This window comes from Polypterus senegalus, chromosome 15 (genome assembly GCF_016835505.1).
Source record: "Polypterus senegalus isolate Bchr_013 chromosome 15, ASM1683550v1, whole genome shotgun sequence".
NCBI lineage: Eukaryota > Metazoa > Chordata > Cladistia > Polypteriformes > Polypteridae > Polypterus > Polypterus senegalus.
Window position 1 is genome coordinate 114,811,770 of NC_053168.1, and position 15,656 is coordinate 114,827,425.

The 15,656-nt window shown below is 38.0% G+C and overlaps 1 protein-coding gene across 2 annotated transcripts in view; it reads left to right on the top strand.

Annotated features, from left to right (window-relative positions):
* The first annotated feature begins 11,488 nt into the window (after positions 1–11,488).
* LOC120515811 (natural killer cells antigen CD94-like) overlaps positions 11,489–15,656 on the top strand; it is a 36,308-nt gene continuing 32,140 nt past the window's right edge. For both annotated transcript variants that reach the window (XM_039737134.1, XM_039737135.1), the window contains exon 1: positions 11,489–11,602. In XM_039737134.1, the coding sequence (XP_039593068.1) occupies positions 11,491–11,602 (112 nt within the window). In that variant the 5' untranslated portion in view covers positions 11,489–11,490. The remainder of the gene's footprint in view (positions 11,603–15,656) is intronic.

Sequence of the window (15,656 nt, forward strand, 5' to 3'; positions counted from 1 at the left end):
TTATCATGAAACATGTCAGTGTGATTGTTCTGTGAAATGAAGGTTAGTCCAAGTGATAGATTGCCAAGAAATATGAAGATTTCATTCAAAGGTGTTGAGGTGGACAGCCAGGACCCTTGCCTGGCTGGGACACCTACATACTGGAAGGACCTGGGGCGAGATCCTGTACTGGGCATTATCTCAGCCAGATCATTAGATGGAAGTCCCTCTGTATTGCAGCGGCACCATGGGCTCCTATATGGTTTCATGGTACAGCCCTGTTGAGTTCTGTAGGTGCCATCAGGGGGTGCTACAGGATCTCAGAGCCCTACTTTTTTAGGCTTCTGCCTCACCTGAAAGTGCTTCCAGACCACTCTAATGGCCCAAAATGCAGGACTAAAGAAGCCTGCTGCCAGTGCTCCAGGGGCCAGACTCAGGAGGAAGGTAATAAAGCTTACTGGAGGAGGATTGGAGACAGATAGAGGCAGAAAGAATAAGAAAGAAAAGAGAAGACAGAGTGCTTCTTTATTATTGTGATTGGTGCTTTATTGTACTGTGCAGGTGGCAAGCTATTGGGAACTATTCCCACAGAAAAAATAAAAAGCCTTTGTGTTTCCGTGTCGGGTTTGGTAAACAGGATCTAATCATGGACAGAAAAATAGGGAGAGAGCCCAGATGGGCAACTGCATAAGAGGAGAAGGACGTGTGAGTGTGTAGTCTGGGAAATGAATACCTTACAGCTCCTCAGTTGGCTTCTTCTTTAAAGAGTACACACCAGATAATAGTATTGTCTACATATAGTATATAGAATCTTTTTGCCCATCATGCCTATACATAGTACTAGAAGACGCACCCAAATGTTGCATGGGTTAGTCATTTTAAGGTCTGGTCCATTTGTCTGCTAGTCAGGCTTCAGTCTGTCCTGGCATGTGTGGGACCTCATATGCCCAGGTGTGTGCCTTTCTAAATGATGTCCAATCAATTCAACATCCAAAAGGAGGACTCTCCTCAGTTTCTAAACTTATCTGATGAATAACAAACAGGATGCACCTACACCATAATCAGGGTCTGAGTACTTACAAGAATTAAAACGTTTCTGGTTAAGAGTTTTAATAAATTTACAAACCTTTCTGAAAACATGTTTTCACTTTCTCATTAATGGCTATTGAGTGTAGATTAATAAGCACTGAGGTGGGCTGGCGCCCTGCCCAGGGTTTATTTCCTGCCTTGCACCCTGTGTTGGCTGGGATTGGCTCAAGCAGACCCCCGTCACCCTGTAGTTAGGATATAGCGGGTTGGAGAATGGATGGATGGATTGATAAGCAAAAATGTATCCATTTTAAATGACAGTAAATCTACAACACAAGGATGTTGTTGTGTCTGAACAACTTCCGAACCCACTGTAGATGCGCCATAAAGTATTCACTCTTTGTTGTATATAAAAAATATCAAAGTAAACGCAAATAACACAAAAATGAATCCATCATTATCTTATATAACTTCTCTCATCCTGAGGCAACAAGGTGAGGCACTGGTGAATGATGGATGGTGCTTTATTATCCATCTTTCCCGTATTCTCTTTTCTGGAGTCTGGTTTGATTTGTGGCCCATCTGTCCCTTTCTGGTGTCCGTGTTTTCTCCTTGTACTGTACATACATGAACACTTTGGTTTGCTCGATCTTCCAAAATATATGTACTGTATGCTAATTTAGTCAGGAGTATGCAGAACCTGTGAATTAAAAGCTTAACCTGCCATGGGCTTGTGCATAAATGTCACATCCTGTGTTGATTCCTGCTGTGCTGCCAGTGCTGCTGGTGTAGCCATCACCTGCTCATGAGCCTGTAATGGAAATGATGTGTTCACAAAATTGATGAATGGAACTTTCATAAGTGAACAGTATGACAGGTGCAAGATAGACAACTTGGAAAAATAACAGAGCATAAAAACAATGTAATATTAGTAGTAGTGGCATCATATGTACATAGTCCAGTGAAATTGTTACCTGCATGTCCAATGTCTGAATAAAAAAAGACAGGAAGTGCAGCAAAAGCTGATATGGTAATGGATCAGAAACAAAAGCAAACAGACAGCTGAGTAAGAGCAGAGGCAAAACAAGAAATGGCAGGCTGTGCAAACTGCTGATGTGCTGATAGGTCTCCTTGCCACTTCCTTACTCAGAAAGCTGCCCCCTTTGAACATGCTGTTGACAACAGGAAATGAAGAGAGGTGGTTATCGCAGCATCTAATATATAGGTGGGGCTCTGCACAATGCCCGGAAGCTGCTGGGTTGCCAAACTCTGTATGAACCAAAGTGCATGGTCTGTGGGCTTCAGTCAGTGGTGCATTAAAGCTCCACGTTACCGAGATGTGGGCAGAGAGAGAGAAAGCAGCAGAGCAGCATTGCTTCATCAGAGCAAAGAAAGAAAGAAAGAAAGAAAGAAAGAAAGAAAGAAAGAAAGTCACACGTGCAATAATGCAGTGAAGCACAGACCAATGTAGTGTACCAGTATTCACTGTATATAGCACCACTCATAATCCATGATAAGACAAAAAAAATTGTATTACATAAACTACAAAACTGAGAGTAAGTCAAAGCCCCTAACCAAACTCTAACTGACTAACCATGCAGTAACAAAAGAGTTAGGCATCAGACATCATGGGTGCAGTTTCAGTTTTGTTTACTGTCCACTGCATGGCTCCTAATGTTTTCTGTCACTTGCCTGACTTCCCAATGTGTAAATGAACACCCGGTGTAAAAGATGCTTAGATGTGATGAAAGGTGCTACACAAAATAAAGCCGGGTTTTTAAAAAGAAACAACATCAAACCAAGAAAGAATTACAAAGTTGTATACAGGGGAAGATAAACTGACAGAACTTGGCCACAGTTTGAAATGATGACTTTGAAAACCAATCAGATGAACCTGATAAGCCAGTCAGAAGGCACTCTCTATGTATAATGGCTAAAACTATACTGGGAACTGACATTTTTCAGCCACTTACAAAGGGACAATATTAATAAGATACAGTACATTTGCTGTTATTAATATTTATTGTGAAGATGCCTTTGACCACACTGATGTATTAGCTTAATAATATTCAAAAAATGAACATGTGTAACTAGTAGGGTAGTGCTGCTGCTTTGCAGTAAGGAGATTGTGGGTTCGCTTCTCGGTTCCTCCCTGTGTGGATAGCGCTTTGAGTACTGAGAAAAGCGCTATATAAAATGAAATGAATTATTATTATTAGTAGGTGGTGCCATTGAGCCCCAAACCCCGGACCCAAAAAAGGCCCAACCCAGTCACCGGATCAAATAATGGACTTTTAATCCACCAAGCACATTATATTATGAAGCACAGCCAGTAATCATGTAAAACAATGAAGCTCTTTCTTCTCCTTCTGCTTCCAGTTGAGTGTTACTCGCTGCCTACTGACTTTGACTCCTTGAGGTACGGCAACATGTTACTTTTAAGCTGGACCCAGAAAGGCTCCTCATTACCTGGCATGACATGTGGGAAGTAATTCTGGGTTGTTTGGGAACCAGGGAAGTTCTACCTGGACAGAACCCCCTTGCAGCACCCAGGGACCCAAACAGGACTGCACTTAAGCACTTCACTTCCCACAAATCCAGGTGGGTGTCCAAGCTGGGACTTCCCCAGTGGACCACTACCACCTAAATAATGTGAGATTGGATTGCTTCTGGCCTCCGGCTTCTACTTGTTCATCCCTTGACACCTTCCACTTTGGTATGAGGTCCTACCATCGTTCAGCTGTGAGGACCATCAATTCTCCATGGGGCTGATATAGATAAATTAATTAAAACTTAAAATGGTTGTTATAGGGGCGGCACGGTGGTGCAGTGGTACTACTTTCTCGTAGTTAGGAGACCCGGGTTTGCTTCCTGGGTCCTCCCTGCGTGGAGTTTGATGTTCTCCACGTGTCTGTATAGGTTTCCTCCCACAGTCCAAAAACATGCATGTTAGGTGCACTGGCGATTCTAAATTGTGTGTGTGTGCCCTGCAGTGGGCTGGCACCATGCCCAGGGTTTGTTTCCTGCCTTGCACCCTGTGTTGGCTGGGACTGGCTCTAGCAGACCCCCGTGACCCTGTAGTTAGGATATAGCGGGTTGAATAATGGATGTTGTTAATGCCGCTGCCTTACAGTTCCACTGCCCTGAATTCTAGTCACGGTCCAGTCACTGTTTTTGTATGGTTTACATATTGTCACTGTGCCCACATAGCTTTTCTTCAGTTGATTTGATTTTCTGTCATGTGCCATGCTTAGGATAATGGGCAGCACTAATGAGCTTCTGGGTGGGAGTGTCCATGTGATATAATGGCTACTTGTTCAGGGTTGATTACTTCCTTGGCACCCAATAAGGTCAGAAACCCTAAGGTGTGTTTAGCGAATTAATAAGTTACTGTTACCATTTGGTTTTATCATTTACATTATTTAATTTGTATTTATCATGTATTATTATGCTTCCATTGTAAATCCATTTAATCCAATTCAGTCAGTCAGTCATTATCCAACCCGGTTAATCCTAACACAGGGTCATGGGGGTCTGCTGGAGCCAAACTCAGCCAACACAGGGCGCAAGGCAGGAAAAAACCCTAGGCAGGGTGCCAGCCCACCACAGCAATTCAGTATCACACAATTAGATAGATAGATAGATAGATAGATAGATAGATAGATAGATAGATAGATAGATAGATAGATAGATAGATAGATAGATAGATAGATAGATAGATAGATAGATAGATAGATAGATAGATAGATAGATAGACAATTATTATTATTCGTTCTTTTTCAATAGTTTTAAAGACTTTGTCATTTCATGAAGTGGCCTCCAGTGGAATCCAACAGGCCCCCAAACCTTAGATACAATTACACCAAGACAGTCTGGGTACAAATACATGTTTTTTTTTTTAATTAACAAAACCTTCATTTCACCAGCATTTATAATCCACACCATAATCACCAATGAACACAATGTCTGCTTCTGTGCCTCCAGTTCAGTTTTGCCTCTGTCTCCCGACTTTAACTCAACAACTGAAGTAATTTGGCTTCCTTTTATGACAGAAACAAGAATTTTTCTGGAGCCATGACCTTGTAAAACAGAAACACTTCCAGGTCACACAGCAGCCTTCCAAACCAAGGAGGTGTATTTCCAACAGCCCCCTTTGGCGGAACCCAAGGACCTTGACATTGTCACATTTTGAAAGTACAAGTCCCAGTAAACCCTGCAGGCATCCAAACTGGGGCCAAACCAGAGGAGCACTGCCCCCTCTCATACTGGGGAATGAACTGCTCAGAATCCCCAGACTCCGCCAGTCCATCCAGTATTCTTTGATCCTGATTGGGACAGCAATTAATAACCATCCAAGCTGGGTCGTGCCTCCTCTCATGTTGTCCTTCTGTTACAACCTCCTGACTGGGGCGCCATTTATTAAAGGCTCTTCGCCCATTTGCTGTTTCAGCTGAGATTCAGTACAATGCAATACAAGTATACAATACAGTTTATTTTTGTATAGCCCAAAATCACACAAGGAGTGCCGCAATGGGTTTTAACAGGCCATGCATTTTGACAGCCCCCCCAGCCTTGACTCTCTAAGAAGACAAAACAAAAAAATCCCAAAAAAAGCTTGAAGGGAAAACATGGAAGAAACCTTTGGAAAGGCAGTTCAAAGAGGGACCCCTTTCCAGGTAGGTTGGGCATCAACAACAACAACAACATTTATTTATATAGCACATTTTCATACAAACAGTAGCTCAAAGTGCTTTACATATTAAAGAATAGAAAAATGAAAGACACAATTATAAAACAAAATAAATCAACATTAATTAACATCGAATAAGAGTAAGGTTCAATGGCCAGGGGGGACAGAAAAAACAAAAAAACTCCAGACGGCTGGAGAAAAAAAATAAAATCTGTAGGGATTCCAGACCATGAGCATGCAGTGGGTGTCAAAAAAGGGCTAAATACAATACAATACACAAAATAGAACACGATACAATACAGAGCAGAATTCAACAGTTGATAATATTACATAATACGATTTGGATTTGTTTAGAGTCCCGGAGACCTCGGTTATCAAGCTGCCTCCTCCTACTGGCCATTCCAAAGCTAAGTCACTGCTGAGTCAGCCAATCCGATGAAAGGATCCCTCTACCCGACGATTCCAGCGATCCTCCATCAGAGATGACTTTATCTTAGGCAGACAGAACAACTTGGCAGTAGGGCAGTGGCACCAAGTGGCACATCTGAGTACTGAGAAGAGAAACAGAATAGGTGAGGGTTAGTAATAAAATCCAGCCATTTTGTAACCCAACACAGGGTCACAGGGGTCTGCTGGAGCCAATCCCAGCCAACACAGGGTGCAAGGCAGGAACCAAACCCTGGCAGGGCTAGTAACAAAATCTCAATACAAATTTGTGCATGTTACTCTTATGCTTCAAGAACTGACTACATTCTGTATTTGATTAACTTTCAATGACCAATGGAGAATTGAAAATAAGAGTAGTTGAAAAAATACTTTGTTTTATTGTGGGAAGGCTTTTGTAGACACCTCTCTTTTAAACAAAAACCCTTTTTAAATGTGCAAAAACTTTTTGATGTGGTCCCAGACACACCTTTGTTGCTACTATTTGCCTATTCACACACTTACCAATATTTGGGGACAGGGACGGCATGTAGAGCAACACCGCCTAAAGCAAGTCACATTTTTGCTGCCCACTAATCAACCTCACTTGCCCTCCAGTCCCTAATTACTAATACAGGTTTCATGACAGAGTGCATCCTCAGAATGAAATAACTTAAAACAAAAAAATAGAATTATTTTTTAAAAAAAACATGAAAAAATAAAAAAGATAACTTTAAAAGCAATTAAATACATAGAATAAACATTGAAAACAATACAAATGTATACATTCTTTACCACTTTTATTTGACCCCACCACCACAAAGTAAGTTTGTTGAGTTTTGCAATCACAAAAATTAATGCAAAATAAAACTTGGGTATTTTGCTCAACCTGCACAAATGCCTGCCCCTTTTAATTGAACACATGCATTTCAAACTTAACAAACATTATACATGTGACTGAGAGCTTAATAAAATAAATTAACATTTTACAAAATAGCATAGTCGGTATATACATAATACGACAGGTGAAAAAAGAAAGAATGAAGGCCATCATCAGGCTGCATTAATAATGGAGACGAGTCAGAGTACAGGAAGGTTGTGGAGGACTTTGCCTTGTGGTGCAACTCAACATCAGCAAGACAAAAGAGCTATTGGTGGACTTCTGGTGTGCCAAGGAGCCTCTGAGATCAGTCACCTCCAGTGGAAGGGCATGGAGGAAGTCTAGAGCTACAAGTACCTGATGGTCCTCATAAACAATAAACTGGACTGGTCTGATAGCACAGTAGAGCTAAGGAGACTCTCGGGTCTTTTGATGTTTTTAGCAAGGTGCTGCAAATGTTTTACCAGTCCATAGTAGCCAGTTTGGTGTTCTACACTGCAGTCTCCTGGGGACGCAACCTGAGCTCAAAAGAAGTTCAAAAGAGCACAATACTTAAACTCACCAGGAACGCCTGCTCCATTACACAGCAAACCCTGGTCACGTTGGAAGCTGTTGTGGAAAAAAGGAAGATGACAAAATTAGATTCCATCATGAAAAATCCCCTCTATCTCCTTCAGTGGGTACTCTCTTTGAACACTTTTAGCCACCGGTTCATTTCACCACGGTGTGCTAAGAAGCACCTCATGCGGGGCTTTTCTGCCCACTTCTATTAGGAAATTCAGTGCTTTCTCCTGATGTACTTGTTAAGTTCATTTTGAAATACCCGAAAAATATAAACATATGTATTTTTCAATTGATTGATTGATTGGCTGTATTATTTGTCCTGTGAGAACATATTCTTGTTTTTTATGTTTCTTCTGCTGTATGCATCTGAATTTCCACATGGGATTAGCAAAATGTATCTAATCTTATACGTAGCTTCAAACTGTGTGTATGTGCGCTATTGATTCATTGAATTGAGTTCTGCAACATTTGAAACTTTTAAAATGAAAGTATTTCTCCAGATTTTTAAAGAAATTATAACTATACTGTACGTATACTGTATGTTGTTGTTATGGCTCATATTTCACTCATTTTTTTGTAATGTTACCAACATTTTGCACATGTACTTGTTCAAAACAAAAATATCTGCCAGGAAACTGCTATTAAACATCTGTGCAGTATCCAGAAGCATTCAGCAACACATACAGGCAAACAGTGCAGCTGGTCAGGCTGCTTTACAGTCTGCTGCTTAAGCTCAGGCTTACAAGTGTTTTTAACGTGAATCCACGCACCATGCCTGTCAGCAATCAACTAGCCTACTCTTCTACAACTGGGATGGTTGATCTATAAGTAAAAAGTTACTGTTCAACATGGAAATAGCTGAGCAAAGGCCTTTTTCCTTACCACTATAGTGTTACTAGTTTGTAATGTAAAAGAAAATTTAAAAAATGCTGTTCTATGAAAATGCTACCCTTGCCAAAAGCAATCATCGCTCTGCCTCACCTCACATGCCAACCCTGTTTGGTGATATACAGTTCACAGCTGCCACACACTTACATCCAGGACTATGGCCCACTATCTTCTGCCTTTAGTTCGCTCAGACGTCACCCAGGTATGACTGTTACTGTAGCCTTCCTATTGGGTGTGTGCTCTCTGCCTCACCCTAATTAGCCTACCTGAGAAAGGAACTTGGTTACCAGCTTCGGTGGTATAATAAAGCAAATGTGCATCTAAAAAAGCAGTCTTTAATAAATTAAAAATTTTAAATAGATAGTGCCCAATAGCAAAATAAAGGGTGACAATAAACACCAATATGACCTGACACTGCTAGGAGTTTAGTCTTTCCTGGCAGCCCAGTTCTTGCATTGCTTGAATTATCAGCATAAAGTCACCAGATTCTTGGAAATGACTTAACAAACCTTCTTTCTTCTTCTCTCTAATCAGCATTTTCACCCATCTTATAAAGTTAATCTAGATACGATGTCATCCTGTCTCCAAGACAACTTTGCCTTTTGTACAATTACATTTCTTGCCTCCAAAAAGTGCTTTCAGAACTCATACACTTCTGCCATCAGCATCTTGTGTAATAGGTTATGAGAAGCTCTGTTGTTCTATCGCTCAAAGTGTACAAATCTAAGATCATGTTTCTAAAATGAGATGCTATAGCTTACACTTCTGACATCATAAATGGGAGCCAAGAGAACAGCATGTTTTGAAACAATTATATTAGCAGTTATCAATGAGAACTTGAGTAATTAAACAATACCTTAGACTCAGTAGAGCTAGTTGTAACTTCTACCTAAACTAATTATCAAAATATTCAGATAATTCTTAAGCAAACATCAAATAATTCCCAGACAAGGTACATTTTCAGTATTCAAGTAACATGAAAAGCTGCTTTTAACATAACAGGTTATTTAAGACTAGAAAAGGATAAAATACCTTTGTAAAGGTACGCTATCTACACATTACAAGAACAGTCCTTTTTTTATCCAGAAATGTTCTGCTTATTTCTTTAACAGAAATAAGCGTTGTTTGTCCTATCAATGCTTTACAGTCCAAAGCTGCTTTAACTTGGTGTAGTTACAAGGCTTCAACAATCGTGCTGTGTGGACTTGCAGGTTTTTCTTTTGGAATATTATCATGTCCTATCATATTCCACAGGTATGTGGTTTAGGAAAATTGCCCACTCTAAATGAGCGTCACACCCAGGATTGGTTCTCTCCTCTCTCTTCTGATCCCCACAATATAAAAATTGGTTAACTAGGTTCACAAAATAGAAGAATGGATGCCATTATAAGCACATGCACTGGCACTGGTGTCATTCCCTCTTGAGCACAGAATGTATAGTATGCAGATGTAACAAAACAATGGGCCTGTATGTTGACCGCCACTCATTTGACAAAAGCACTGGTACATGTGGCATATCAGCCAGATTAGTTCAGCACACACTGAAGGGAATTGCCAGGCTCCTCATAACTCCACCTTGGCTGTACTGTCCATATTAATAATTATATTCAATAAACTTTACATTTTTTATGGTCTTGAATGAGAATTTATTTTTCTGGCTTTTGGAGTTGGGTGGATGGGATGCAAAAGGAAACAATACTAATTATTATGAAAAAATTGCAAAGAAACAGTTTTCCTGCCCTTCAGTCTTATAATTAAAGGTCCCACAGTGGTTCTTCAGAGTGATGCCATAGTGGAAACATTTTTGATTCTTTAAAGACCTATCCACATGAAGGTTCCAGAAAGAACCTTTTATTTATTATGATCTGTAAAATTCTCCATACAGTATATAACCATAAATAGATGGTAACGGATTTATGAAATACCAATAAATTATGATTTTGAATTTACTCTTGCTATGCACCATATCATAGGTTAAGTTCAGGCTTTCTTAATCTGATAGTGTCCTACAAGGTAGCGTACTATATAAGATTTCAGCTTTTTTCTACATATTATGAAGTTTTTCAAAGCACAAAGAACCCTCCATGGAATGAAATGGTGCTTTGTCAAGCAATAGATCTATGAGGAATCACACAACCCAGTAAAGAACCATAAAATACCATTAAAGAACCAGCAGTTTGGAGAGTGTACTGTTTATTTCTGAGTTTGTAGCAGGCAGTGCATAATCCACAGAAGCTTGTGAAAAACTAAAAACTTAATCTCAGAGAAGATTGTGCTCTTCCAGCCTCGGGTGTGGTGCAGCCGATTATTAGGATAGGCTATACCAAAATCAGGCCGTCACTCTGAAGTAAGCTGTTTCCCCGAGCTGGTCAGCCACCCCCTGAATTTCCTCCACTCTGATGTGGTCTTTGACTTCTTGTGGCCCAATCTCTTGTTGCCATTCGTGTTGTTGTTGGCCTCAGGCCTCACCCTCTCCCCCTTTATCATAGTGCACCTCTTCACCCAGCCTTTCTCTGCCATTCACTCTACATGCCCACGCTCAATGATTTTTCATCTTTACAGCCTTTGATTTGACAAAGTAGCCTCATAAAATGTTTAAGCTACCAGTCAGTTTACAAGAAAAATGAGGTGACCAGTACAAGTCTCAACTGCGTCAAAAAATGTAAAATACTGTGTGAGTGATCGAGGCTGAATCATTTCACAACTCAGCATTTTTATTTAATTGCTGATATTTGTTGTGATAAAACCATAATAGTCCTTAGGGTTAGCTTCAGTGTAAAAGACTAGCTGTGCATCACTTTAGTGAAATAATGAGTGAATACAATATTTCTAAAAATGTTATTTGAACCAATCTATTTATCTTTCCTAATAACTTTGATCAATGTTTCTGACATAAATACTAACAAAAGTGACATTAAGATTCAGAAGGTTGTTAAAGTTTCTGCAAGCCAGAGGAAGCATCATGAAGGCCCGCCTCTGCCATGTTGGGTGCTGCACTGCTCTTGTGCTTCTGTTCACAACCCACTCAACACACTCAATGGCTGACATTGACCACAGAGCTGGAGAGTACAAGATGGTTGAACATCCCAAAATACCTCCCAGACCCGCTAACCAGAAAGTGTGTCCTGGGAAGGGCCGCCATGCCAGAGGTACTGCTCTTCTTCTTAATAGACATTTGATAACAAACCTCTTAAAGTGAGCTGCTGTTTTTAAAACAGTTCTATGGCTACCTGAATTATGTGATTTTATAGAAATAATTTGAGATAGACTCACTGAGATGAAATTCTGTGAATTGAAATGGCAACAAGTTTCACTAAGGCTGAGTGAACGTTCGTGAAGAATGACCTTGTCAAGTCAGCCTGTTGATTTAAAATGCAGATCTTCTCCAAAATGTTACATTTGTCTGTCTTTATTATTTTGTGTGAAAACATGAAATCTAATCACGCCGTTTCTACAAAAAGAAATTTAGTTTTTTCAATATTAAATTAAAGTAAATTCGGTAAACTGTATCGCACACTGTATAGCTGTTTTATTTAATGTTATTTACATAACCATTATTAATAACTGAAAATAATATTTATTGCTTAATAGATGTATATCCTGTTTGAAAATAGTCATGTTGTAAATTGTGCTGAACTCGTCAGTAGATATTTATTATGAACATAACTTGGAATTTGAAAGAAGTCCTGGCAAGTATTTGCATTTTGTAAAGAAATAAACAGAACATATTTTAATAAAAAAAAACATAAATTGTTTATATTAAAATGAATAAAGCAATTTTCGGCATTATGGTGAGAGTAAACTGCTAAATTCACCAAAAAGCTAACAAAACATCATTATACAGTATTTTTATTTTTGTAGAATTTTTAATGGCTTTATCCGTATCTCATTTTACAAATCATGACGGAGAGTATTGTACAATTCAATGCAGATTTGTAGCACACATTACATTAAAAGGTCCTGCTGCAGAAAATAAGGAGAGAAACAATTTTAATTTGGTGAAATCTGAAAGTGACCATTAGATTGTATGCTTATGATACTGTATTTGACACATAGACATTAGTGGAGATGACCACTTCATAAGGTTGTTATTTATTTTTTAGCATTAGCTAATTCTGTAATATTAAGTGAACTATATATGTTTTCTCACGCAAATTATTTATAGCACAACCCAAATACAAGCAATAAGGCGGAAGAAATCATTGAATAGATCAAAATATTAATATCAACAATAAAATCTTTGTATTACACCATCTCAACTTTTTACAATTAACAGTTAGTATTTTATGGGCAAAAAAGAACAGAATCTTTGGCATACTTTATTTAGAAAAGGTAATGACTAATAATATAATATAATACAATATAATATAATATCAGGCAATTATGTTACCCAGGTGGAATGGTGCCACGATGGTTAGCTCTGGCCTCCATAGACCACTTTTTGATTCTTAGATTGGTTACTGTCGGTGTGGAGTTTATACAGTTATCCTTGTATCTCAAAGACATTTTCTCTGGATATCCTGGTTTCCTCCCAGCTTCTGTAGATTGGGCTGACTGGTGATAGTAAATTGGTCTTGTATGACTTCTATGAGGGAGTGAGGGTACCTTGAGGTGGATTGGCTATTCCTTCAGGGTTGGGTCCAGCTTTATACTAAATGCTGCTGTGGTAGGATCTGAAGGAATGAATGAATAATTGTGATTTTGTGGCCAAAAAACTTTCAGAGAAATGTTTAACATATAATATAATATAATATAATATAATATAATATAATATAATATAATATAATATAATATAATATAATATAATATAATCTTCTTCTTCTGTATTTATTCCTATTTTTTGAGTGGACTTCGCAGATAGAGGTTTTAGCATGATTTTTATGACCAGATTGCTTTATGATATAATATAATATAATATAATATAATATAATATAATATAATATAATATAATATAATATAATCTGAAAATAACTGCAGGGGTACTGTGCAATGGCTGACCCTGCACTCTGACCACCAAAGGTTGGGCGAAAAGACAATTTTGCCATAGAGATGAACAAATTATATTAAATCAAATCAAAACAATCAAACAGTATAATAAATATGATATCATATATGTCCACCTTAGAATAAAAATAAGGATGTAAGATATTTACCACTTTTGTGAAATAATGTAACTTTTTCAAGCACTTTTGAATTAAATGTCTCTTTCTTTTTTATTTTCAGTTCAAATACTGTATACAGTATGTACATAAATACATACATACATAATAACTACTCATACACTCTGGAATAACGCTTCATTTTCTTTACTCTGTTTCTCTTTACTTCACAGACCTCAAAAAGGTCTAAAATATTGAAACGTCCTATCCTATGTACATTTAAAATGTGAAGGATTTTTTTAATCCGCTGATTTTTGAAATTCCAACATCTTATCAAGTCATACAAAATATACTATTAATCATTCTATACTATTAAAATACATTATAATATGGTGTAATTGCAAAGTATCACTATAAAGTAAGAAGTGAAAGAAAATCGAATGGTTTTATATAATATAATCAACACTTTTAACAGCAGACTGAATGCTAGCGTCTGAAGCGTTCGTTTCTTGGAGCAGAATCATGGCGCTCACTTCATACTGTGTATTTCCAGTGTTACATAATAGTGTGCATCAGAGTTTGGCCATGGAACTTCAAAATATAAATTAGAAAATTTAATAATATCTGTAAAACATGAAATTTGAACTTTTTTTGGGTGGAGTGTTACCCATTATTCTGAGCTGTGTTTCTCAATGTAGTATTTCCTCAAAATATGCAGGTGCTGTTCGTTGCAAAGCCTCAGTAGTTTAATAGTTGATGATAACCACTTCATAGGCAGGTAACATCTTACGTTTCAATGACAACATTACTATTTCTGAGAATAAATACAATAGAAAGAAAGAATTATCTGCGAAAATCTGCTTCTTGCTGTGAGATATTTGCATTAATGAGCTGATGTGGCAATATGCTGTACTAAGCTTTAAACCACATGGCGTCTAAAAACCAAAGTAACAGAATCAGTAGGTGCCTCGGAGCTGCCTTCCCTTTTATCTTAAGGCACAATTTTATTTAATATTGTAATTGGTGGAAATAAGGTTAAATTATCTGATTTAAAGAGAACTGTATTTTGTTAAAACCTTAACGGTTGGTCAGATTTTTTGTACATGCAGGATGCCATGACGCAGTTAAATAAAATAAAGATGTAAAAGCTTGAAAGCTAACCAGATGTTTTTTTGTTTACCTTAGTAGTTTTTATTGTAAAGTGCATAAATCAAAATCACAGAAAGTTAGCAAATGAAAAATGTCAGTAATATTAAAAAATGACCCATCATTAATGAACCCTTGTCTGTGTTTTAATAATAAGAGAACCGTCCAGGGTATGGGGTCCTGTATAGTTTAACTGTTAAAAGGAGCAAAATGTGTTTTTTTATTTTTATCCATTTAGTTCTTTGTCTTTTTGTTATTTTTATTTATTTATTTATTTTTTTGACCTAGTGGTAAATCTCTCCCCAGATTGTTCCACCATTTTCCATAATAGTGCCCATCCATCTTGCTTTCTGTTTCCTTTCGGTCTTTTCATTTAAGCCTTATTGCCTTCTCCACTCTTCCTTTCTTATTCTGCTGCTGGCATATCTTAATCAGACATAAACTTGAGTGATTAGTCCATCACATGGTGCTCCATATGCACATTAATTTTTTTCCACTACCACCATAAATCAAAAGCAAATAAACAAATGCTGCTTATTTAAAATGTGTCTACTGATGAAATATTTCTCATTTGCAACAGAGAGCCATATTGTTACTTCGGTCTTTTGGAGATTATAGAAAAAAATTACTAAAAAATACTAAAAACAGCTTAATTAAATATTGTATCTTCGAATAGTTGCTCCTTTCCATTGCTGGTCCCTGCCTTGTGCCCAAAGCTACTATTGTAGGCTCCAGTCTCCTATGCTGGTTCACTCATGGATGGCTGGAGGGATGAAAGTTGTAATAGAAGAGAGATTTACAAGTACAGAGCCATAGTACAATTGTGTGTAGCTGTTTTATTCTTGGAGTTCAGTCTGATTAAGTTACTCGTGTAGCATCCCAGAGCAGATGAGCTGTAGGGGCGAACTTGCAGTTTTGTGGTTTAAAATTCAGTGGTTTAGCCACCAGGTCAATTCTG